General features: G+C 39.7%; 1 protein-coding gene across 1 annotated transcript in view; it reads left to right on the forward strand.

Moving 5' to 3' along the window:
* LOC126236199 (L-xylulose reductase-like) overlaps positions 1 to 17,534 on the forward strand; it is a 57,127-nt gene extending 39,593 nt beyond the window's left edge. Inside the window, exons 3-5 of the mRNA XM_049945310.1 lie at positions 10,240 to 10,354; positions 10,439 to 10,649; positions 17,185 to 17,534. Of these exons, the coding sequence (XP_049801267.1) occupies positions 10,240 to 10,354; positions 10,439 to 10,649; positions 17,185 to 17,288 (430 nt within the window). The 3' untranslated portion in view covers positions 17,289 to 17,534. The remainder of the gene's footprint in view (positions 1 to 10,239; positions 10,355 to 10,438; positions 10,650 to 17,184) is intronic.
* The last annotated feature ends 10,175 nt before the right edge of the window (positions 17,535 to 27,709 follow it).

Consider the following 27,709-nt stretch of genomic DNA (forward strand, 5'->3'; position numbering starts at 1 on the left):
ATCTGCATATGCGAGACTGCTTATTTTGTGTTCACATATCTTAATCTCACCCAGCCAGTCTATTATTTTCAACATATGATCCATAAATAATATGAACAACAGTGGAGATAGGTTGCAACCTTGTCTTACCCCTGAAACTACTCTGAACCATGAACTCAATTTACCGTCAACTCTAACTGCTGCCTGACTATCTATGTAAAGACCTTTAATTGCTTGCAAAAGTTTGCCTCCTATTCCATAATCTCATAGAACAGACAATAGCTTCCTCCTAGGAACCCGCTCATATGCCTTTTCTAGATCTATAAAGCATAGATACAATTCCCTGTTCCACTCGTAACACTTCTCCATTATTTGCTGTAAGCTAAAGATCTGGCCATGACAACCTCTAAGAGGCCTAAACCCACACTGATTTTCATCCAGTTTGTCCTCAACTAATACCCGCACTTTCCTTTCAACAATACCTGAGAAGATTTTACCCACAATGCTGATAAAAGAGATACCTCTGCAGTTGTTACAATCTTTTCTGTTTCCATGTTTAAAGATTGGTGTGATTACTGCTTTTGTCCAGTCTGATGGAACCTGTCCCAACTCCCGCGCCATTTCAATTATCCTGTATAGCCATTTAAGACCTGACATTCCACTGTATTTGATGAGTTCTGACTTAATTTCATCCACCCCAGCCGCTTTATTGCACTGAAATCTATTGACCATTTTCTCCACTTCCTCAAATGTGATCCTATTTCCATCAGCATTCCTATCCCATTGTACATCAAAATCTGAAACATTACTGATCGCATTTTCACCTACATTGAGCAACTCTTCAAAATATTCCCTCCATCTGTCCAAGGCATCCACAGGATTCACCAGCAGTTTTCCTGACCTGTCCAAAATACTTGTCATTTCCTTCTTACCTCCCTTTCGAAGTTTGCTAATTACACTCCAGAATGGTTTTCCAGCAGCTTGACCCATAGTCTCCAACCTGTTTCCAAAGTCTTCCCAAGATTTCTTCTTGGATGGTGTAATTATCTGTTTGGCTTTGTTTCTTTCTTCAACATAACTTTCTCTGTCTACCTGAGTTCTAGTATGTAGCCATTTTTGATATGCATTCTTTTTCCTTTTACAGGCTGCCTAGACTGTGTCATTCCACCAAGCTGTTTGCTTCATCCTACTTTTACACACTACTGTTCCAAGACATTCTTTAGCCACTTCTAGTACTGTGTCCCTGTACCTTGTCCATTTCTTTTCCAGTGACTGTAATTGACTACATTCAACTAACTGGCACCTTTCTGAGATCGCTGTTACGTCCTTGTGCCTGATTTCCTTATCCTGAAGTTTCTCCACTCTTATCCTCCTACATATGGACCTGACCTCCTGCACTTTTGGCCTCACAATCCCAATTTCACTGCAGATTAAATAATGATCAGTGTCATCAAAGAATCCCCTAAATACACGTGTGTCCCTAACAGCCTTCCTGAATTCCTGATCTGTTATTATATAGTCAATGACAGATCTGGTTCCCCTGCCTTCCCAAGTATACCGGTGAACGTTCTTATGTTTAAAAAAGGAGTTTGTGATTACTAAGCCCATACTGGCACAGAAATCCAAGAGTTGTTTCCCGTTCCTGTTGGCCTCCATATCCTCTCCAAATTTACCTGTAACCTTTTCATACCCTTCTGTTCAATTTTCAATCCTGGCATTAAAATCACCCATGAGCAGAACACTGTCCTTGTCCTTTACTCTAACAACTACATCACTGTGTGTGTCATAAAAACTATCCATCTTATCTAGATCTGTCCCTTCACAATGCGAATATACTGACACAATCCTAATTTCCTTGCTAGATGCTGTCAAATCTATCCACATCAGTTGTTCGTTTACATACCTTATTGCAACTACACTGGGTTCCATTTATTTCCTGATGTAAAGCCCTACACCCCATTGTGCTACTCCTGCTTTGAATCCTGACAGGTAGACCTTGTATTCTCCCACTTCCTCTTCTTTCTCACCCCTTACCCAAATGTCACTAACAGCTCAAACATCCAACCTCATCTTACTTGCAGCCTCTGCCAGGTCTGCCTTGTTCACAGAGTAGCCCCCATTGATATTAATAGCTCCCCATCTCGTTACCATTTGTCTGCCGAGTTGTATGTTAGGAGTCCCTGGTTTGTCAATTATAGGTGGGACCCTGTCACCTCCAAAGGTCCGAGGCATTTTGCTCTGATTGTTGCCAGCATCACATTTAAAGTACCAGGGAAGAAGGTTGCTAGCCGTACTTGCCCCAGGTCCCATTGAGTTTTACCCCTAACGGTTGAGGGACTAACCGGTGGATTTGGTAGTCTTTGCCATCTGAGCACAAAGGTGACCACGACTCAGAATATGTCCAAGACGCCCGGCCTTATTTCAAAGTAACTGGTATCCCAACTGTCAGGACCACTTACTTGGCCACTCATACGTTGCCCGTGGTTCATGAACTAGGACATGACAACAGGAACCCACACCATGAACCACATTCAGTCCTCTATTTGAACATTTAGTTGTCCTCCTTTTTTTCTTTACTAGCCTGCTAATCACAAATGGCTTTTTCTGTTGGTGGATGGCCAAAACGTCACTCAGCTGCTCTATTTCCATGTTCTTCTGCTTAAGCTATTGCTTTCAGTTTATAGCCTGCATCATATGAATACCTTTTATTTTTTCCATTACAAAACTAGCCACTAACAAATATATTGTACTGTTACTGATAACACAAATCTCTTTCAATTCAAGTTCACTGGCACAATAGGCTAGACACTGTTCTGGTTTGTGATGGTGGGGCAGGAAGGAGACAGTGTTAGCAAGCTGCAACTCCTGTTTGTCACAGTGGTGTACTGCTGCTGCCACCAGTTGAACCCATTGTTGCCAAATAGTGATAGGTTTCCACAGCATCAAATACGTGGTCTTTTTTAAGATTGCCATGAATTTTAAATCAATCACAGGACATTTTTATGTTAGTTTTGAGTATAAGATCCACCTGAATTTTGGAGGAAATTTTTTGAAGAAAAAAGTACCTTACAGTTCATAAAACATGGTATATTCTGTTTTATCTAAATTCAGTGACAGTCCATTTGCAGAGAACCAGAAGTTAATTTTGAAGATTATATTATTTATATTTTCATATGTTGAAATTACTCCCTTAGGCTTAATGATACTACTTGCATTGTGAAAAGGAGGACATTCAAAGACGGGCAGCACATTTTGTATTATTGCAAAATATGGGAGAGAGTGTCACTGAAATGATACAGGATTTGGAGTGGACATCATTAAAACAAAGGCACTTTTTGCTGTGGAGGAATCTTCTCAGCAAATTCCAATCAACAACTTTCTCCTCCGAAGGAGAAAGTATTTAGTTGATGCCGACCTACATAGGGATAAAGGATCACCATAATAAAATAAGGGAATTCAGAGCACACACAGAAATACATAGGTGTTCATTTTTTCCATGTGCTGTACAAGATTGGAATATGAGAGAATTGTTGTGAAGGTGGTTTGATGAACCCTCTGCCAGGCACTTAAATGTGATTTGCAGAGTATCCACACAGATGTGGATGTAAATGAATGATAAATCATTGTGACATATCTTTTAGAGCCACTAAAGGTAGGGAACACCAATTATTTAAGGTTTATGAACTGATTGAATAAAGCAAACTCCAGGTAGGAATATAAACGATGTACGAAAAGACTGATTGGTACTTACCATAAAAATGACATGTTAAGTGTGTGAGGAGAAATGGTGTGGGGGATCTGGTTGTAGACTAGGGATAGTGCCTGTCTGTGAGGGCCTTGGTGAGACCCTCAGCAAACCAAGCAAGGGAGTTCTTGTCGCTGCAGGTACGCTGTCCCCGGGTGACCAGAGTTTATGGGAGGAATTTGTTGTTGTGAAAAGGATGACAGCTGTCAAAATGCATGCAGTGTTGGTGGTTGGTGGGTTTAATGTGGACAGAGGTGTGGATGGAGCCATAAGAGAGGAGGAGGTCAACATCTAGGACAGTGGCACACTGGGTTGAGGAGGACCATGTGTAATGGATGGGAGAGGATGTGTCTTGGTTATGAAGGAACACAGTTGGGATGTCTTAGCCCTGATTCCAGATCATGAAGATATCATCAATGAACCTGGACCAGACAAGGGGTTTGGCGTGGCTAGGAAAGTCTCCTCTAGATGGCCCATAAAAAGGTTGGCATAGGATGGTGTCATGCGGGTGCCCATGGCTGTGCCATGGATTTGTTTATATACCAAAGGAAAAGTGTATTTGCAGTGACAGAACTGCCTTGCCCAGTATGCTGAAGGTCTCACCAAGGCCTTCACAGACAGGCACTAACCCACAGATATAGTCCACAAACAGATCTCTCATACACACTTCATCACCAAGTACCACACTGGACTGGAACAACTGAACCACATCCTTTGCAAGGGCTTTGATTTCCTGTCATAATACGCTGAAATGAGAGATCCAAGATGCTTCTCACCATTCCTAAAGTGGTGTTCCATCACCGACCCAACCTCCATAAAATACCACTCCATTCCCATGCTACTTCCAATTTCTACCTCCTGCCACAGAGAACAAATTCCAGTGAGAGACTCAGGAGCAAATCCTGCTGAGCCACACAACTAGCACTTCCTATTTCTTTCCTGTCACAGGTTTATCGTATCCCATCAGGATCTGGGTCACCTGTGAAAGCAGCCATTCGTTTACCAGCTGTACTGCAATCATTGCACAGCTTTTTATATTGGTATGACTACCAAACCAGCTTTTCACCAGGATGAATGGCCACTGCTAAACTGTGGCCAGGAGCAAAGTTGACTCCCCCATGGAGCAACAGACAGCTGAACATGACATACTTGATTTCAGTGGCTGCATCACTACTGGTACCTGAGCCATCTGCATCCTTTCTTCCACCATCAACTTTTCTGAATTGTGAAGATATGTTTAATCGTTACAAAATGTTCTCTGCTCCCATAATTACCCAGCCTCAACCTGTGGTAACACACTGTCCCCACACCCTGCACCAAACAGTTTCCACTACCTCTGTCCTATCATTTCCTCCCCATTCTCATTTCCCAACTGTTTATTTGCCACCCTCTGACAGTGTACCTGCCCATCTTTCCCTGCTCCTCTCTTTTTTCGCTCCTTTTTTCACCACCTCCTGATGCTGCACCTGCCAACATTCTAGTCCCTGCACACTTCACCAGACAGCATTCATCTCTCTTCCCACTTGTACACTACTATCCCTTCCACTTTCCTGCCCCTCCAAATTGCTGCTTGCATCCCATGCGATAGCTGCAATCTGGCCCAATATGGTGGATTTGGTGGTCATGTGAGCATGAGTTGTGCTTACTTGTGCGTATGAATGATGTGTGTTTCTCTTTTCCTGATGAAGGCTGCAGCTGAAAACATTGTGACAGTCTGCAACTTAACGTTTCTGCTTTATGGTAAGTAGCAATCTGTCTTTTCCTACACTGTTTATATTCATACCTGGCATTCCTATTGTTTGATTTTGCCAAAGGGCTTTTCATCTATCCTACAAACCTGTGAAGTTTTGCTCTATTACTGTTCTCTATGGAATGGCAGTTCTCAGTGTCTTTGCTCCAATAGTTATATTTATTCCCACTGATCCCACTTCATCTCTCATCCTGACATACGTTAGCGTTTCATTTTTCACAACTGTCCATGCCATAGGAACTTCTGAAACACAACCTAACCATTTCCCTTCCCTCTCTCTTCACTTATTGCAGCGCGTGCGCGCGCACGCACATGCACACACACACACACACACACACACACACACACACACACACACACACACACACACACACACAAAAACCCCTCATCGTTCCTTTTCTCCCATGTTTCTGTATGTTTTTAACGTATTTGTGCATATCTTTACGTATCTGTGTGTATTTTTATGTATCTGTGCATATTTTCACTTATCTGTGCATATTTTGTGTATCTGTACATGTTTCTCATGTCTTAACATATTTTTATGCATCTTTTTGCTCATTTAGCTCCTCTCACAACCATCGGCACCTATTTTGCCCATTTCTGAGTCATTCCCGCTTACTTTACACCATTCCTGCCACAATGAACCATTGCTCCATCTTTCTACACCAGTTCAGAAAAGTATCCCTGGGTAAAACCCTGTTTATCAAATGCTGTGTAAACCATGGAACTCCCCAAATGGCTTAACCACAAAGATTCCTTTCTATGGAGCCCACCCATCTTTTCACAGTGACCTACACCTTCTCAGATTCCACCAATCCATGGCTCTCATGGGCCTGGTATTGCAAAAACACATCTCCATGGCACGACATTCCAGAATCACCTCTGCTCCCTCCACAAGATACTACTACTGTGCAATCCCTACTCCTTACATCATGTCTCCGAAATTGAATCCTTTGCTCCCCAGTAACTAGAGGAACATTACAGACACTACCTCCATAAGTTATCCAACCTGCTAACATCCTATTGCAGCCTTGGGACACCACTATCCAACCTCTATAATATCCACAGTGTTCCTCCTTGTCCACCCCTCATAACAACTAAACACTGCCTAGCTGACCTTTTCAGCTTGCCACATCCTTAAAACTCCGTATCAACTCTCCACCAAATCCAGAGCCAAAAGATTCCTGCAACACTGCTGTTAATCTTTCCACCAAATCCACAGATCCACAGTTTCAGTGGTATCCAAACCCTCGCCTTTAGTCCTACACCCAAATTTAACCATACTGGACTTGTCAAAGGCCTTCTCTCCTTCTCTCAATCCCTTCTTTTCTACCAATCCTTCCAACCAAAACCACCCTGATTCCAAAGGAATTCCTTACCTCCAATTTAGCTTCAACACACTTCCCCAGGTCCCTTCCTCAGACCACCAACCTTCCAATACAAGAAAGAGTACCTACACCCAACCTCAAAACAAATCCTGACCTAATCGTCCTACATGCAGGCAAAAGTTCGACAACTGTTGTCATTTTGTGCAGTGTTTGCTTAAGAATTGAGAAAGCTGTCCAAAGTAAAATGAAATCAAAATTGAACCTTGACATTCAGGTCAAAGAAATGAAAAGAGATTCTGACAAAAAAATTCCTTCTGTGCCTTTGGGTGCCACTGTGCGAGTTCCAATTCCCAATGTTGACAAAGGCAGGGTGACTCACGGAGTCTTTTGGCAGTTTTTATGAATGTGACAGAAGATGGCTTTCACTGACTTGGAACTGCAGAAGACTCTTGAAACAGCCCTACACAAGATCAGAGTAACGATATTCTGTTAACATTCTTCTTTAAGCCAAGTACAAGATCAAATTGTCAATAGTCAGAAGGGACAAGATTGGGACTATATAGAGGATGATTCAGTACTTCAGATTTGAGTTTCTGGAGCGTTTCAGCAGTGTGGGCAGCAGTATGTGAACAGGCATTGTTGTGCAACAATACAACACCTTTTGACAGCAATACTCGGCATTTGCTTCGAATTGCAGTCTTTAGCCTGGCAGTAAGCATCTCACTGTAATGTACGCTGTTTATTGTTGTGCCTCTTTCCCCATAATGTTCCAGTAGTGGACCTTGTATGTCCCAAAAAACTGTAAGCATCAGTTTTCCTGTGGGTGGTTGGGTCTTGAACTTTTTCTTGCATGGTGAATTTGGACATTTCCATTCCATACTCTGCCATTTACTCTCTGGTTCATAATGATGGATCCATATTTCATCACCAGCAATGATCCTGTCTAAAAGTTGTCCCCTTCATTAGCATAGCGATCCAAATGATTTTTGCAGATCTCCAAGCACATTTGTTAATGCAACTGTGTGAGTTGTTTTGGGACCCATCTTGTACAAACTTAATGAAATCCAAGTCTGTTGTGGATGATTTCACAGGCAGAACCAGGATTAATTTGCAGATGATGTGCCACTTTATCAATAGTTAATTGTCTACCTAAGAGAATCATTTCACGTGAACACTCAATGGTTTCTTCATTTGTGGAAGTAAGTGGTCATCCGGCTCCTTCATCTTGTGTAGCACTTGTGTGACCATTTCTGAATTTTTCAATCCATTTGTAGACACTCCGTTGTGGCAAAACACTGTTCCCGTACTGTACCAAAAGTCTTCGATGTATTTCGGCCCCTGATACGTCTTCCAACCACAAAAATGTATCACTGAACATTGCTCTCCTTTGGTGCAAACAGACAGCAGAGCAGCCATGATTAACAGCATGGCAGTGATAACGAAACTAACCTGGCGGAGGTTCGAGTCCTCCCTCAGGCATGGGTGTGTGTGTTTGTCCTTAGGATAATTTAGGTTAAGTAGAGTGTAAGCTTAGGGACTGATAACCTTAGCAGTTAAGTCCTACAAGATTTCACACACATTTGAACATTTTGAAAAATATAACTAAATTGCAGATAATAACTGACTTACGTGCATAGCTAATAATAGATTTTCATCTTGTGCCCCTTTAACATTTTGTGTAAATGGTAAGGGTAATTCTGTATAATGCCTAGGAATGGTATAGAATACCTAGGAAAAGTATGTTGACATTGCTGTTCTATAAAGGAAGTATAATCATTAAATAAAAGTGAGGAAATTCAACAAACTTGGAAAACATTTCTGCCTTATACAGTGAATTCTGAACTGATAATCAAGCAAATATCAAATGAAATACAAAAATTTACTTCAGAAATTCTGGGGAAATCTAGTGTGCATATAAAGGTGGCAGTGTGCAAGACTCTTCTGAACTCTTTTCTTAAGTAATAATCCTGTGTTTGTGATTCACATGCATATTGGTTAGAGGCTAGACACTGGCACTGTTATTCATTATGAGTGTGTAAGGTAGATTGTCAGGAAATTTGAGTATTATAGAAAGACAGACACTCACATAAAAAATGGTTGAATAAGTCTACACTCACATTCTACAAAACACATGACAGAGGCTACCTCCCATTGTACCAGTTATCACAGTTTTTTCATGATACTTCCAAGTATGGACTGTGGAAGAATGACTGTTAAATGCCTCTGCGTGTGTTGGAAATAATCTAATCTTGTCCTTATGATTCCTATGGGAGTGATATTGTAGGATACTAAATTTTTTCATTCTGTTATGATTAATGTTGTTCACAAGGTCATCAATATATAGCATGAATAGGAAGAGACCCAACACACTTTCTTGGGGCACATCCAAAGTTATTTCTACTTCTATCAATGAGTCTCTACTGAAGGTAATTTGCTGCATCATCCCTACCAAAAAATCCTCAAACTAGCCACAGATTTCACATTCCATATATGCTGTAGCTGGTGCTGTTAGTCAGCATGAGTATTTTAGGTGAGAGTGAAGAAAATGAGAATTATAGAAAGACAGATGACATACATGCCAAAAACTGTCATACAATTTTTTTTTAAAAAATGAGCATTCTGTATATGTTTTAGCTACTGACACCATAAATCCTACACATAGGCAACAAGGACTACAGAAAGCAATCATGAAACTTGCTGTACCAAACACTACAAATATGAATCTTTGTTTCATTCTTTATGTTTAAAAGTGGTATGTTTTCACAGACTGATTTATCTTGCACACCTATTTGTAATATCAATTGCAGTTAGTGGAATTTCCACAAACAGAGTGAAATCATAATGTAATGTAAATTAGCAATGAATAGAAAATTTGTTTGTTTAGTAAGCAGAAGTCTTAGTACATGATACAATAAAAAGTGGGCTTTGCTATTTACAAGAAAAAATAATACCTGTTATAGATGTAGATATCACTCATCTGATCTTTTGTGTCCTCATATTTCTTATTATAAACAGTCTGCCCAATAGCTGAGTGGTGAGTGTGACGGATTGCTGTCCTACGGGCGTGGGTTCGATTCCCGGCTGGGTTGGGGATTTTCTCCACTCAGGGACTGGGTGTTGTACTGTCTTAATCATAATTTCATCCCCACCTGGCACGCAGGTCGCCCAATGTGGCATTGAATGTAATAAGACCTGCACCAAGACGGCCGGACCTGCCCCGCAAGGGGCCTCCCAGCCAATGTTGCCAAACACTCATTTCATTTTTTTTTCATTGTAAACAGACTTAAAATAATGATAATTCTTGAATAAAACTTTATTTTTGTTGTAGTACCATTACAAAGGTTTTATTTTATATTTTTCTTCATAATATCATGAAACTCATTGACTATAAAATAGTTCGATAGTGATTTGCTAATTTAGTCATTCTGATTTCTCAGTACATTTGCAGTCAATGTGAAGCCCATAATTAATGTCAGCCAGGTCGTTGTTGAAGGTATGGTAAAGAGAAAGACTGGAGGGAGCATTGTAAACATCTCTTCACAAGCTTCACAGGTGACTGAAATATGACATTAATGTAAACAAAATTGTGAAAGTTATAAACATTTCAATATTAATTATCAAACATGCATTTTTCAGGCCGCTCTTCTAAATCATACAGTTTACTGTGCCTCAAAAGCAGCAGTTGATCAGATCACGAAAGTAATGGCTGTGGAATTAGGACCACATAACATTCGAGTGAATACTGTAAATCCCACAGTAGTTTTAACAGAAATGGGTAGATTTGCCTGGAGAGATCCAGAAAAGGCATCAAAGATGCTGTCCGAGATACCACTTGGCAAGTTTGCAGGTATGTAGTAAAACTGCAAAACACACTTTGATACCATTCTGTCTAAATACATATTATAATTCAATGAAATTAAATTCACCTTTGATATATGTTATTAAATAGGAGAACAGGTGTTTCCCACTGTCTAAATACATGTTGTAATTCAATGAAATTAAATTCACCTTTGATATATGTTATTAAATAGGAGAACAGGTGTTTCCCACTTTTGATTAACACAATTCAAAATAGTCAAAGGGCAGCCCCTATTTTTGTACTACACAGGTAAATAGTAAGTGAAATCTTACAGAACAGATGGTAATTGATTACTTAAATTTGGTTCACTATCCACAATTTATTTGTGCACAGGCAACATAAATATGCAAAAAGCAACAAAAATAATTTATGACAATAAAGTGTTTGATCCTATTTTAATATTTACTGTCAGAAGACAGTGTCTGGTCACACTGTCTTGACCATTTCCAATAGACACAATATGGTCTTAGTATAAATTGATTTTACTGCGTCCATCTTTCTGATTAGAACTTTATGCATTACACTGTAATGGACTTTCATCACAAAAATCTTCCGAGCATTAACTTTCACATGGAAACTTGTGTTCTAAGTTCCAACTCAATTATCAAAACAAAGAGTCTATAGTTTCCTTAAATAACTATGTGGAAGCAGAAATTTTTTCTTCATTTCATTTATAAATTGTAAAATGTACTTCAGCTTTAATTCATTATCACCACCATCAGCAACTGGAAATCACTTGTTCGAAAAATGTCTCCTCCCTTATACATTCATCATGATCTTCACCTATCTCTATTCAAGTTTATTTTACACATTTTTCTAAAGCCATATAAAGACATTCAGTTTTTTTCTTATGTCTTGGGATTCAGCAAACTGCTTAAGTTACTACCTGTTTACCAAAGAGTTACCCCAACCCCCATATTGCCAACAGCCTTGCTGAAGTGAGTGAAGAAGGAGGTGGAGTTTCAGGGTATCCTCTTGCCCTTTGGGTGGGAAAATGAGCTAAAGGTGGAAGAATATGAAATGCGCAATGGCGTGAGGATGCAGAAGGCAACAGGAAAAACTACAGTAGAGATACATAATGTGTATGTACAAACTTGAGTTAAGATGGCGATGACAGTAGGTATGTGAAGATCAAGTTTGAAGATCAAGTTCCATGAAAAATGTAAAAAAGAATGAGTCTTTATCTATTCAATGCAAAAAAGGTGTCATGACTTGACCTGGAGAATGTCACTCCTGTGAAGTTAAAGAAAAAAACCAAATAATATCATTACAAGATCAAAATTGAGTGAGAAACTGTGGCAGTGACATCCATATGTAAACATTGTGATAACTCTTGTCTTGTTTTAACTACAAAAAACAGTGAAATTGATGAACTTAAAAGAATTGTAGCCTTATTGGAGAATCAGCTGCAAAACACTGGTTGTAAAACTCAACAAACAGCACATCGACTCAACATCAAAGAAATATCAGATACTTACCAGTGATGTAATCAGAGCAAGAATCACAGTGGGAACCAGCACAAAACTAGGAAACTTAAAAGTAAGTGCATCAAATAGCTATTATGACAAAAGCGATTTTACAAATTGTCACTCAGAAACATATGAGAACAGAAAATAATTACAAACAACAGCAGCAACGCACTGTAAAATTTTTCACTCATGTTGCATAATAAACAATGAAATGTGATTAAAAAATCTGTCGACTGGCCTCAGGTGTGCTAAAAAGAATGAAAAGTCTAAATTTTTGCTGATAATCATGGTCATCAGATATCAGAAAACGTGTCACATACAGAAACTAATGTGTGTCTAGGCCTTTCAGCCAGGAGCAGGCTTTGAAGAAATGACAAAAACAGTGGTGAAATCATGTGAAAACCTTGGCCCAAAAGAATTTTGTTGTAATTTGTCCAGCAGCAAATGAATTTGCCAGAGATAAGGGTAGTGAACTCATCACAGTTACTGAAAGTGTGCTATTCAAATTAGGCAACACAAATGTAGCTGTTGTAAATCAACCACACAGATATGACCTAACTCCTTGGCCATGTGTAAATAAAGTAATAGGAAGAGTAAGGTAAACAAAGAGGTAGATAAAGTATGCATAAATTTGCATATGTTAACTTCATAAATGTAGGCAAGTTACGCAGATTCATGCATAACAGCCATGGCCTTCATTTCAGTCACAGTGGGAAACAATTTTTGATTGAAGAAATCTGTCTTTTAGTAAATTTGAAGCACAAGAGGCATAGTATAGAAGCAGTTCAAAGTACTTTGGACAAATGGGTCGTAAAGAAAGATGTGGTGGCTTATGAAAAGAGTGAAAGACTTTTCTAGGGAAGTAGACTGCATCACAGAAAAATGTGACACAGAACTGAACTGCAAATACAAACTAAAGATTGTACACCAGAATGAACAGTCATTAACAAAAAAAGTTGATGAAATAAATATACTCCTCAATAGAGAATGGAAAGATGTTTTTGTTTTATGTTTTTGTGAACACAGTTACAAAATGAATATTTTCATCACTTAAAAACATTACATATTAAACTTGCAAACTGCTTTCATAGAATGGACTCAAAACATGGGGAACTTGTATATATGTAAAAGAAAATGTAGATTATAAGAGTATAGCCTCTGTATGCAAACTAAGTTGTGAAAGAGACTTTGAAATCTCATCTGTTGAGTTAATGTCTGAAAAAAACTATTATTTTATGTGTGAATAGATTTCCTGTTAGCAATATGAGTGTTTTTTTTTTTTCAAAAAGCTGGACCTTGCTTTAGGCAAACTCAAGACAACTGGGAAAACAATGGCACTGCGTGTAGATTTTAATATTGATGTTCTGTGCCGTAGTTCTCACAGAGAAAAGTTATTAAATATTATAAAAGCCTACAGTTTACATCTGACTGTTAGCTCTCCAACACATGTAACAAAAACTAGTGTCACTCTCCTTGATCAGGTAGGTGTAAACATGACAAGTGTATATCAGAAAACTTTGATACTGGACATAGTGACCACCTTTCATAATTACTAACTATACCTGTCAATCAGATTTCATCCAGTGAACAAAATATTATCCATAAAAGGAGTTATAGTTAGAAAAGTACTGAACACTTCCAGTATATAATCAGAGAACAATCTTGGAGTGAAGTATATTATACCTCTATTACCAATGAAAAGATGGAAATTTTTTGAACGTTTTCAAGCATAAACTTGACATAGCTTTTCCACAAAGGAAAGTGATTTCCAGAGGCACAGACAGATTCAAAAACTGGATTACATCAGGCATTAGAGTATCTTGTAAAAGAAAGTGAGAATTTTTTCTGCATTCAAAAACTGACAGCAGTCCAGAATTTCTTAGTTATTTCAAAAAATACAAGTTGATTTTGAAATATGTTATAAAAAGAGGCAAAAATTAATGAAAATGACAAATATAGTATGAAGTCATCCAATAAAACTAAGTCTATGTGGAAATCTGTGCAGGATCTTAGGGAAGAAGACAGCTCACAAAAATATTTTGATATCGCATGATGGCAAGAATGTCACTGATCCTAGGGCAGTTGCAAACAACTTCCGTTCTTATTATGCAACTATTGTTGGAAAATTAGTGAAGGAAAAATTTGGTAATCCATCTACTACAGCATGGAAAGAACTTTCATCTATTGAAATAAATAATATATCCATGTTCCTCAGTCCAATAGGCCCAGCTGAACTCCTAATTACTGTTAATTTACTGAAGAGTAATTACTCAGCTGGTGTTGATGATATTCCAAATTATATTATAAAAATTATAGCAAGACACTTACTCTCTCCTTTATTAGACATATGCAGTTCATCCTTATCATGTGGTGTCTTCCCGCAGCAATTGAAAATGGCACAAGTAATACCTTATATAAAAAAAGGTGACCTGTAACGTATGGATAACTATAGACCGATGTCACCACTGTAAGGGTTTTCGAAAATTATTTAAAAAGTGTTCCTTTTAGAACAAACTAAAGTTTTCAACAAGAATAATTTATATCTGGATGTGAACATGCCTCCACCACAGTAGTCAACTGAAACAGTGACTTTTAACCTGATAAACCATTCTTTTAAATGCAGTGGACAACCACAGAAAAATCTCAGGTTTATTCTTGCACCTAGCAAAATCTTTTGATGTTATTGATCATTGTGTGCTCCTGAGAAAGCTCGAACAGTATGGTATAAGAGGTGTGCCGAATCAGATGATTAAATCATATTTAGAATATCACTCTCAGGTAACTGAAATTAAGTACATGGAAGGAAATGAACTCCAGGTGCAGCTTTTAGAACCATGCAGACTAAGTCATGGTGTTCCACAGGACTCAATTCTTGATCAATTTCTGTTTTTGGTATATATTAATGATTTCCATTACATGTTAGGGATTCACAGCCAGTACTGTTTGCAGATGACACCAGTCTATTGATTGAAAGAATAAAGAAGAAAATCTTACTGCATCTGCAAAAGACATTATGAAAGAAGTGTCTGAATGCTTTACCGGAAACAGGCTAACAGTCAATCCCCCCAAAAAAGTACTTATGAATTTCCACACAGATCAAAATGAAAATGCAGCACAACCAGTAATATATGTAGATAACCAAAACATTAGTGCTGTCACTGAAACTAAATTTCTTGGGATTCATTTCAGTAAAATCTTGAATGGAGCTCTCATATCACATCCCTAAATTCAAAACTAGCATAAGTGAGCTATGTAGCAAGAATTCTTTGCAACAATACTAGTGCAGAAACAGTTAGGGCTGTATACTTTGGCATGCAAACCTTTCTTTAAAGATCTAAAGATCTTACCCCTTCCCTGCATTTATATACTGGAAGTACTCATGCATGTCAAAAAAAGTATACTGAGAAAAGAAAACCTTTTTCCTCAAAACAAAAGTGCCTACAGTTACAGTACAAAAAGAGACAGTGACATATATGTTTGTCATTGTAACACCACATTATACCAAAAAGGTGTATATCATGAAGGTACAAAACTATACAATAGATTACCAAGATATATAAAATCTCTTTCTGAACTACGAAACTTCAAAAAGTCTGTGGCAGCCTACCTGCTGCAAAACTGCTACTATTCAATCTCACAGTATCTTATGCAAGAAAAAGTGTAATTTGTATCTTTAATTGTAGAAATAAGTTATAAATATACAGTATTTAATCAAATTTATAGTTATTAACAGTATAGCTTCCAATTTGTTATAAAAATTTAAATGATGTATATTTGATGTTGCAAAACCAATAGCTAGAAAGATTTTCTGTCCAGTATACTTGTACGATATATGTAGTGAAAAAGAGATTTATATGGACAAATAAATAAATAAATAAAATGTGGCCTGTTACTGAAAAAGTTCTGTATTCATCCCCCTTTTGGATCTCCAGGCAGCGACTGTCAACATGAAGGTTACCATGAGAAAATAATGAAAAAATCAAGAGTGTGGAATGTCAAAAGTTTAAACATGGTGGGAATGGTAGAAAAACTGGACAGGGAATTGCAAAGGCTCATTCTAGAGGGTGAACGTTAATAAAAACTGACAAACTGCAAGGACAGCTTCCTGACTGAAATTGGAGGAAAAAAGGTTCTATGAACATGTGTCTGGAAATGGGCAGTGTGCATGCAATGACAAAAAATTGTCCTGGAACATAGTACAGAGATGTATCATATCATGTCACAACAGATGTCCAAAGTGGACTTCATGAGATGAAATGCATGCATTCACATATCACATCATGGATTACCACACTTTGGCTTACACTATATTGGTGGAATACTTGCCTGGAGCTTGTACTAAGGTTTGTCTCAATATCTTGTAGAAAGTGGTCTTCCAGATCTAGTGTATGCACAATTCACTGCCTCCCTGCACATTCATCTGTCTGAAAGGACCCATGATCGCATAAACACCAAAATTGGCTTGAAATTTTGTGTGGTGTGGTCGGTTTCTGCGAGGGTATTTTTTCTGGTATGGCCGTGCTACCTCTCAACCATTTCCATCTGCTTGGCCGTATAGAAACACCATATTGGCTTTTCCCCAACATAAATACCAGACATTCTGCTGCTTGCATTATGCTGCATCAAATACCCAACCTGCAACATACAAGGAACAAATGGCATTTGGTTGGAGGAACTCTCAAAGGATACTACAGTAAAGAGGTAAATTATGCAGTGACAGCCAATTTGAGTTACTAGTCAAATGGTACAAAGACCAGGACAAATAAGAAGGTTAAATAAAAAGGAAATTCATTATTGAGTTTCTTGACAATTCCTAGTCTATAAATAAACATTTATTAATATATCTGTAGTATTTACATGACAAAAGCATAATATGTCCACTTTTATTTTTCACTATTGTAGATAATCACCTGTAAATGTTCTGCATGCACCTATGCAACTGAATTATGTTAAATTACCTATGAACTGATTTATTTCGTTTAATTATGATGATATGTAAACAGTCAATGGACTCTGTAAATTTTAATTAATAAAATGTTCTATTCTGTTTTCAGAGGTTGAAGACATTGTCAATGCTGTTCTGTTTCTGTTAAGTGACAAAGCAGCGATGGTAAATGGAATCACTTTGCCTGTGGATGGAGGTTTCCTTGCCCGCTAATGTAACTGATCCACTTTTCACTACTGTTTTGTGGCAGTTACAGTTTTGTCTATACTATACACAAGCAGTAGAAATACTATGCAAGCTATTAATTCCAGTATGGTAAAAACAGTAATATTTGTTGAAGAAAATATGTTGAAACATCAGACATCTTGATAGATGATACCAGTATGTCAGAAAATGTATTTCTCTATTACCATTTATGATGACTATGGCACAAGAATAAAATTTTCTCATAAACAAGAACATCCTATGCTATTCATGCTATTCTTTATTCCAAAACAATATCCATAATGCAAATTTTGTCAAGAAACTTCATGCGCAATAATTCCTCTTTCTTCAAGGGAATGTACATCTGAAATAAGCAATTTTGTTTTTCAAATTTAGTGTAAAAGGCCATACTGTGTGTAGATGCAAAAGTATTTGAAGCAGTTGTAATGGAGCTGAAACTGAAATGTACATGCAAATAGAGATAATTTGATAACCTTCATTTGTTTAACTGAACTATGTGTCACATGGGTAAGATACTGAAGTCATATTCAGGAGGCCATTGATTCAAATCTCCCTTGCTTAGATCCTACAATGGTTTCACAGAAAAGGACATTGCTAACTTTGTAGCACATCATTCCCTAATTGAGCTAATGCTCTATAACTAATGACATCATCACTGAGAGGGCATTATGCTCTAATCTCATTGCTTTCCTTCTATCTTTACAGAAATGTTTTCCAGTGCCTTATTTGCAGAGGCATGACCTGTTTTGCCATTATAGGATTATAAATGAAGACTTTTAAATGATGTACTAATGTATAGTTCTAAACAAAGATGCCATATATACAAGGGTTGGAACTTTAATAGCGGCAACTATTTATTTACAGCTCGTACAAAATAGATACCTGTTTCAAAGTTTTACTGACCTACAAAGTAGTCACCAGCATTGTGTATAACCTGTTGCCACTGATGTGGAAGCCGTAGGATACTCTTAGCAGTGCCAGTTGTGTTAACAGTTCCAGCGGCCCAGTTGTGTTAACAGTTCCAGCGGCGCGGTCTATTGTTTATTTATTTATTTATTTATTATCATCCCAATGATCACATTTGTGATGTAGGATTTGTCAGGATACGTTTCAACAACAATATAGCCCAACGAATCTGTAACAGTGCTGATGCGAATGCCATGAAGTGTTTCCTTCAGTTTAGAAATCGAGTTGAACTCACGATGGCTTACGTCAGGGGAGTGCAGTAGGTGGTATAACACTTAGCAGCCCTATCAGCCAAATAAATCGGTAACAGCTTGCACTGTACGTGCTTGAACAATGTCCTGCAAAATGATGGTCAGGTCTGTGCTTGAACATTTTCCTGCAAAATGATGGTCAGGTCCTTCAGAAAGTGTCATCACTTCTGTCTCTAAGCTGGTCGTAGGTTGTGTTCCAAAATTAACAAAAAGAATTGAGCTGTATAGCTGAAGTAGATAGAGCACTAGAAAAAAAATCCTCAAGGAAAATGAGCCACATTTGGAAGAAAAACAGCAAAATATTCATGAGAAACAAGACTATAAATATGACTGCTGGTCGTTGAACTCACAATAATGTGAACTGTAGTCTTAGGGTCCTGACTAAACTCACTCAGATAGGAAATCATGCCACATTCAGAAAAGAAACGCCGAACATTTGTGAGAACTAAGATTATAAATATGGTAGCTACTCGTTTCACTCGTGGCAATTTGAGCTGTGCTCTTGGGTTCCTGCCTAACCATACCCTAGGAAATCGAAACACATTTGGAAGAAACAGCATAGTTTATGGCAGTTACCAAGACAACCTTTAATAACAGGCCACTTACATCCTCCGCATCATAAACGCATGATGTATTGCATTGTATTGTATTGTATTTTGTTGATCCAAGTAATTATAATATTGTACAATATGCAGATATAATAATGGACAAATCAGCATACATTTTTAAGTAACTTTTACAATTTTATTGTTACAATTTTAATTGTTTCATGAAAGTTTATTCAATATTATAAGAAGGTAATAGACATCACATTGTACTTTCACTTGTTGGGTGGGTTGTAACTTCGTTTTACTATGAGGTGAAATGCAATGGAATATGGTGAGAGAAAAATGGGAATAAATACAAACCAGTATATTGCATACTTGAAGAGAATGTGCACAACAATCAGGCCTAAGTGATCAATTGTTAATAAATTAGCTAACATTTACTACCTTTCTCAAAAAAAAAAAAAAAAAAAAAAAATCATTTACTGTGTAAAAGTGTTGCTCCAAAAGAAATTTTTTTAATTTATATGTGAGAACTCTTGGTATTTCTCTTTTTCTTTTTATTTTATTTCAGCTGGTAACTTATTATCCATCTGTATCCTAGCATGTAGGACACTATTTTGGTAACAAGTTGTTCTGGACTGAATCATATGTAGGTCAGACTGCTGTCTTGTTTCATAACGAGGTTGTGTCTGAAACCCGAGAATTGGAATCGCACTCTAGAATTGATCTGCGAATTCTCAAATGAGACACTGCTCTCCGGCTAGACGACCAAGTATACAACCTTTTATAAGAGGAGTATTACGATACTGATATAATTGTATATAAGGATTATATTGATAAAGCGAAACGCGCTCTTTTTGTGTCGTTCGGCGGTGTTGAAGGGTCTCTGAATCCATGCATACTTGAAGTGTGAATGTAGTCCCTCCCGCAAATGCAGTTACTAAGACAGTCAAATTACCGTTCACTAAATTAGAGTCCTTCTCAGGAGATGCAGAGAGCTGGCCTAGATTCTGAGAACAATTTAAAGCTCAGTGGATAGCAAATCCTCTTCGGTCACTGTTAGAAAAGACGTCTTCCTTCAAGCCTATCTCAGAGGTGAACTTCAGATGCTCATTGACGGCATCACCATAACTTCTTCCGCTTACGAAAATACAAAGAAAATTCTTCATGAATGTACGGTGATAGTAATAGAATCATTCAGGTGCACCTAGACTGTTTAGAAGCGATTGTGCCTTTACAGTTCATATCTGCAGAAAACTGCACTTGAATGTCCATAGAATGTAACTGAAGAATACAGGCATTAAAATCACTGGTGGGAAACGTCAATGCCTATGGCACAGTCTTAGTTTTGCAGATATTGTGCATCTTCCCAGAAGAAATCTGTCATCGCTAGGTAATCCTAGCAATACCAATGCCTTTTCCATAACGCATACTACAAAGAGGGGTAGGGGGGGAAAGAGATACTTTGTGCCCACCACAAAAAAGATTAAAAAAACAAACGAATTTTGTTATTTTTGTTAACTTTTATCAACAAAGTCTTTGTTCAGTAGGTACTTGAAAATATCTTTCACCACAATCTTAGCGATACCAACGCATTTTCCGTAATTTGTAGACAGAGACAACCATCATTATAAATGTAAAAAATAAAAATAAAAAATACAGATTTCGTTAATATTGTCATGAGTTTTATTCACAACATACTTTTTAAAGATATATGGACAGGTAAGAGGGGTCCTGAAGTTGGAAATATGGATATGACATTTGTTGTGAAAAGTCACATTCACTACCAAGATTTAAGTCTTGGGTTAACATTCCTGCGAAAATTTCAGAGCAGTTATAGAATCTGGAGTAAGAAATCATTAAAAAAAATTTCAAAATGATGAAATATAAAGTACATAACTAGATTACAATAGTTTCAAAAGGCGGGCGTAAAGTACCTCCTTCCCCCCCCCCCCCCCACCCCTTTCGTTTAACAAGGATTAATCCACGTAAAAAGATACTTCTACGAAGCACGTTTTAAAGTCACTGGAGTTTCTAGCGGAAGAAGTAGATGGAATACTCACTCCTCAGAAGATATGCGGAGAAGTATAACCAAATTCGGATGCACTACTCTCTGAACAAATTCGCTCTAAACACAATGAAGAGGTCCGTGGCCTCAGGACTGCCAAACTGTACTGCAGGTACGGGAAGGTCTCAAGTACTTAAGTTGTGTAACTGCTGTTTTCTTTGCCTAAAGCAAGGTCACACTTTTAAAATTGCATAAGGAAAGGCAAAAAGCTTTTGCTCATGCTGTAATGGTAACTATGGTAAGACACCCACTAAAGCGTCATTTTTTTCCCTCTCGTACCAATCGCGTTGTCATCGATGGTCGAGGAGTCGCCAGACCAGCACTGGACGCCGCCTCTCTTCCATGGAGCAAGCACGTTCAGTTACCGGTATTGACTCAGCCACATCGTTGCTTGACGGCGGCACCACTAACCCGGAAGCCGGCCGTTGTGGCCCAGCGGTTCTACGCGCTTCAGTTAGGAACCGCGCGACCGCTACGGTCGCAGGTTCGAATCCTGCCAAGGCATGGATGTATGTGATGTCCCTAGGTTAGTTAGGTTTAAGTAGTTCTAAGTTCTAGGGGACTGATGACCTCAGATGTTAAGTCCCATAATGCTCAGAACCATTTGAGCCATTTTTGAACTGCCCTGAGGGCGGGACCTCACCTAGGCCTGCGGGCGCCGGCGCCAACCAGCTGCGCCATGGTTGACCGTGGCACCAACAGTCTGTTTGTAACCCAGGGCAGAGACCACCTGTGTCATTGTCTCACTTACACTTACACGAGCACTTCCCTCGTGAACTGAACTTGGCTGCAATCTTGGACTCTGTTTCTTGCTGTGCTAGTTTGAACTTGTGTTGTAAGATCTGTGCTGTACCATGAAATTTTCTGTCGTTATTAAACTGTTTACTGTTGTGTGAACTCTTCTTGTATGCTTAGTCACCACACAAGTGGCGACACAGACGTTCAGACTATCATGTGTGTATGTGACAAGTGTGACGATGGCAGTGAGTGCTTCGTCGGCATTTGTACTCCAAAGCCTACTACAAAAGCAACTGAAGAGCCAGTAGCCTGGAAAACACCAGCAAGAAACCATAGTCATGTTGAAAATGTTGCTGGCAGGACTAGCTGCCAAACAGCACCAAAGCCAGCTTATCTGTCGCCATTCCCAGTGTATGACGAGGGTTGGGAGGTGTATGAAAAGAGGTTATGGCAACACTTCACAGCGTTCAAGCTAAAGTAAGATGAAGTCATATGGCATAATTGAGGGGCAGGTTCAGCCGCCTCAATTGCAAAGATGTTTTCTATCCTTCACACCCGTATGCACCTCTCCTTTACAAACCCAGAGCATTGTGTCTTGCTGAAGTGTTACTCGAAAGTGTAAGTGACTGTAACGAGTGTGTATGAAATTTGGTGTCATCTACATGTTGGATGACAATGAAATAAGGGAGAGGGTGAAACATGGTGCCAGCACACAGACTACTCACCTAGAACAGCACCAAGAGGCAGCCAAGCATAATGTTCCCATCCGATGTACAGATCACAGTCAGTAGCTTCACATGCCCTCACCATGAAACAATGTAAAGAGATTTGGAATTTTATCCAGGACTCTGGCGCAAGGACTGGTGATAGGATCTTTCCGCCATCACCTCTCCTTTCCCCTCTGCCATAAAGGCTAAGGAAAAAATGCCAAGAGCACACGGCGTCCATGGACAGTCACCTATCCAAGTACTGGTCATACCTGACGGCACTTCAGTGATCTGACGGGAACTGGTGTATCCACCTGGCACAGACGTTGGACAGTATTTAAGGTGACAGATTTAGCATCGCATGTATTGCTTATTATGCAAGTTAGTTCCTCTCACGGAACCCACATTACTATCATTCAAGGAAACGTGTCACGAACGAACGAGTTATAGTCACCGCAATTCTCATGTTATATCTTCGAGGGTAGTGTTCTATAATTGTAAGAAGCAATCTAACCATACATATCGTGCTTAGAGTTATAAGGCCTTAGTAGGAAGTGCTAATTTGTCACTACCAAGTATGAAGAGTCACGTGCTGATGCTACAGCCGGGGATGCAGTAATCCTTTTGACGTCAGACCATGAGGTCCTCCAATTGGCATTACAATCTGATGACCCCACTTTAGAAGAGGTCCAACGCTCTCTGAGTCACTTGCAGTTTCGCGAGCGGTTGGCCGGCAGTTAGAGTAATGGAAGGATGTAACCGTAGTTAACAGCGACTGCAGAAATCGCTCGGGCACCATCAGATCAAACGAGGCAGAAATCGCGGTAGTGCAGCCGTAACCGGTTCGAGAACATATTCAACACAAGAGACTTATCATTTGGTGCCATTCCCTCCCTCCTCCCCTCCTTTTCCTTTGTACACTTCCACCCGTGTGAGTTTTCACTACTAATTGTGACACACACACACACTATAACAAATCTTGCACTTGGACGCCCCTGGCAACCCTCTCAACTTGCCACCCCAAGTTGTCGCCACTAATTGTGATACGTCCTGTATAGGAGTTGGCGTCCCAAACGGCTGTTGGTGTCGCTTGGACCTTAAACTGGCCCTGAGAGCTGCATACCCGTAACCATGCCTCAAAAAACCACGTCAGCAGCGGACTCAAGTGAAATCTGCCGCGCACTTCCGTCTTGCTCCGCCTGTTTCATTAATTATGACCATACTGAATGTCCAAACCATTGGCCTTATTGCAATAACTGTAAAAAGTAAGGGCACATTGCAGTGGTCTATGTCAGTTCATGCTGCAATGCAAAGTGAACATCACAAGGACATAAGCATTATCAGATCAGTGGGCGAGACCAAGGTAACAGTACCAAATAAATTATTTCTAAACGTGAACATTAACAACAATCCCATGCAAATGCAAGTCGATCCTGGCGCTGCAACATTTCTCGTTAACGCCCAAAAGTACCTCCACCTTGATGCTCCAACATTGACGCCCGATACTTGTAGACATTCGAGCTACTATAAGCAGCAGATTCACATTAGTACGAACATTGCTTACAAAAACTTGGTACGTCAATTAACGTTTCTAGTGGCGAACAGTGCCTGACAATTTACTTGGATCGGATGTGTTCATATTTGTCGGATTTACTATTTCATACTCAGTAAACCTGGTTTCAGAACAAGTGGCATTCCAGAAGCTACAAGAAATATGCTAAGGATTTTCTGACATTTTTCACTAGAGCTCGGCAAAGCAAAAGATACCGCTGTCCATATTACCCTAAAACCAACCTGCACAGCCATGTTTCTTTCAGGTGCGACCTGTGCTGTTAGCACTACGCGAACAACAAGCCAGGCAGAAACTTGATAGGTTAACGGAGCTGGGTGAGATAGAACCAATTATGTCTAGCCAAAGGACGACGCCACTAGTGATGATAAAAAAGCCATCCCGGAAACTCTGCCTTTGTCGTGGTTTTGAAGTGAGTAAAGGCTCAATGCATGATCAACACTTACCCTTAATAGCAAAATTGGCAGGGGGTCAGTATTCCTCTAAAAGTAGACCTCATATTTGCAACTTCCTCTCAACGAAGCATCTCAACAGCTGCTATTGGTCAACAACGTCCCCCCCCCCCATCCCACCCCACCCCGCCCCACCCAGGGTGTATAAATTCAACGATTAGTTTTAGGCACTGCAAGAACACGAACACTCTTCCAGCGTCATTTTTTTTTAGAGCAGCTCACGCCACATATCCATGTTGCATTTACTATCTGGATAACACTGTTGTCATGAGGTCAGGCACACCAGAACATCTACACAACCTTACACACCTTTTTCAGACCGTCCAGCGTGCGGGTCTAAAGTTCAACTTAGATATAACAAAAAAAATTGTTGATCCCTCTATTGAGTACTTGGGGCACGTCATTTCACAATGAGGAATCACCCAACGGATAGCCAGACTGCAGCTATTACTGCTCTAACATGGCAGTCCTTTATGGGCAAAATTACTCATTATGATAAATTCACTCCGATGGCAAATGAAATTGCATGTCCGTTAAATTACTTACGAAAACAATGTACTCCATTTGTCTGGTAAACTGAGTGTGAACACACATTCCAAACACTGAAGAACAGTCTTCGTGCCTGGCCACATTTCAGCAATGAAAACAGCTGATAGTTGGCACTGAAGCATCGAAATTTGAGCTCAGGGGAGTTCTCACTTATCGAAATTCAGACGGTCCGAGCAACCAATAGCGTCCACTTCTAAAACACTGAACAGAGAAAAACTATTTGCAAACAGCAAAAGAGGTTCAAAAATGGTTCTAATTGAACACTATGAGACTTAACATCTGAGGTCATCAGTCCCCTAGTCTTAGAACTACTTAAACCTAACTAACCTAAGGACATCACACACATCCATGCCCAAGGCAGAATTCGAACCTGCGACCGTAGCAGCAGCGCTATTCTGGACTGAACCGCCTAGAGCCGCTCGGTCACGACGGCCAATACAATTACGAAATTCAACTTCGTCTAGCAGCAAATCACGCCAATGCTGACTTCCTCTCTTGCCTGCCGATGGGTCCCTATCCAAGATTCAACGAAGAAGAAACTCTCTGTTTTTACCTCGATGGTGAGGCTCAACAGACAGTTAATAATACCCCATTTACTACGAGGGTGAGTCAAACGAAAACCTTAAGTTTGTAATACCAAATCGAAATTTCGCGCTGTTATCCTGTAAGTTTGTAAGCGTGCTACAAACACCGTGCAGAATGGCCTGTAGGTGGCAGTATAGTGCAGATGTACACATACCGTCCCAGTATCAGTATAAAGATGGCCGCCCCACTTGCGATTGCACCAGGGAAGAACAGCGTTCTGTTATTCGGCTTTTGCGTAGTGAAGGTGTGAAACCTATTGAAATTCATCAACGAATGAAGGTTCAGTACGGTGATCCATGTTTGACACAGCAACAAGTCTACGAATGGAGTAGGAAGTTCGCAAATGGTGTGACTTCAGTGGAAGATGCTCCTCGTCCAGGTCAGGCACAACAAGTTGTGACTCCACAGAACACTGTAGCAGTTGAAACCATAGTGAAGGATAACCGCAGAGTGACACTGAATGACATTGCAGCATGTTTACAGATTAGTCATGGGTCACCACACCACATTGTGCATGATGTGCTCCAGTTTCACAAAGTGTCTGTAAGATGGGCGCCACGGCAGCTAACTCCTGAAATGAGAGAACGACGTGTTGATGCTTGTGAAGAACATCTTCGGCGCTTTGGGCGAGAAGGTGATGGCTTCCTTGAAAGAATCGTTACTGGGGAAACGAAGAGAGTGAGCAAGGAATGGCGCCATTCCTCATCACCAAAACCAAAGAAGTTTCGAACAGAACCATCAACAGGGAAGGTTATGCTGACTCTCTTTTGGGACAAAAGGGCTTCATTTTGGAGCATTACATGCCTAGAGGGACCACTGTCACCAGTGCATCATACACAGATCTCCTAAAAAATCATCTGCGGCCTGCAATCAAATCAAAGCGACGTGGACTGCTGTCAGCAGGTGTTCTTTTGCTACATGACAATGCAAGGCCTGACACTGCCTGTACAACAGTTGCAACAATCATAGACCTGCATTTTGAGTGTCTTCCTCATCCACCATACTCACCAGACCTTGCCCCAAGTGATTTCCATATGTTTGGAGCACTCAATGACGCAATGGGAGGAAAGAAGTTTCGTTCTGATGAAGAGGTATGCCACACAGTGCATGAGTGGTTGCGCGGACTTCCAAAAGAATTTTTTCTAAAGGAATCTATGCACTTTGTAAGCGCTGGGGGACTTTCATTGAGCGTGGGGGAGATTATGTTGAAAAGTGATACAGCTTTGTACCACTTCTGCACAATAAATAATATTTAAAAAGATATTTAAGGTTTTCATTTGATTCACTCTCGTATTTCGCGCCTCGCCGACGCCATCGGCGCGACCCTGTTTTACAACAGGTGCGGCGTCACATCCTACGAGGTTTCCCCGAACGACCACCGTGACAGATGTCAGACGCTGTACATCGCTATTTTAAGCTGCAATACAGATTAGTTCTCGTGGACGGCATGCTGCTGTTGACGACAGACTGTACTTCCCCCCTAGTGGTAATCCCAGCATATGCATAAAGGACACTGGGGTACATAAAGAACTAAAATACTTGCCTAGTGCTACGTTTACTGGCCGGAGATTGTCAAATCGAGCGATTAATTCACGCATGTAACAAGTGCACGGGGTAAAAAGCAGCTTCTTGGCAACGTTTTTACCGTGGCCTGTGCTCACACAGCCATGGGAACACGTCCATCTGGCTATCGGAGGCCCCTTTCACGACGCCAATTGACTGATAGATATTGACGCATATACATGTTATCCTGACATCATCAGCTGCCGTTCCACTGCAGCACAGAATACAGTATGAGCAGTCACGAAGATCTTTTCGATCGAAGGCCTTCCCCACACTCTAATGGCACTATGGGGCCACAGTTTATATCTCAAACCTTAAACGATTTTTGTGCTAAGAATGGCATCCAGAATATCAAAGCTCCACCTTTTCACCCTAAATAAAAGGAGAGACAACACGCCTAATTCTAATGTCC

Source organism: Schistocerca nitens, chromosome 2, assembly GCF_023898315.1.
Source record: "Schistocerca nitens isolate TAMUIC-IGC-003100 chromosome 2, iqSchNite1.1, whole genome shotgun sequence".
Classification (NCBI taxonomy): Eukaryota; Metazoa; Arthropoda; class Insecta; order Orthoptera; family Acrididae; genus Schistocerca; species Schistocerca nitens.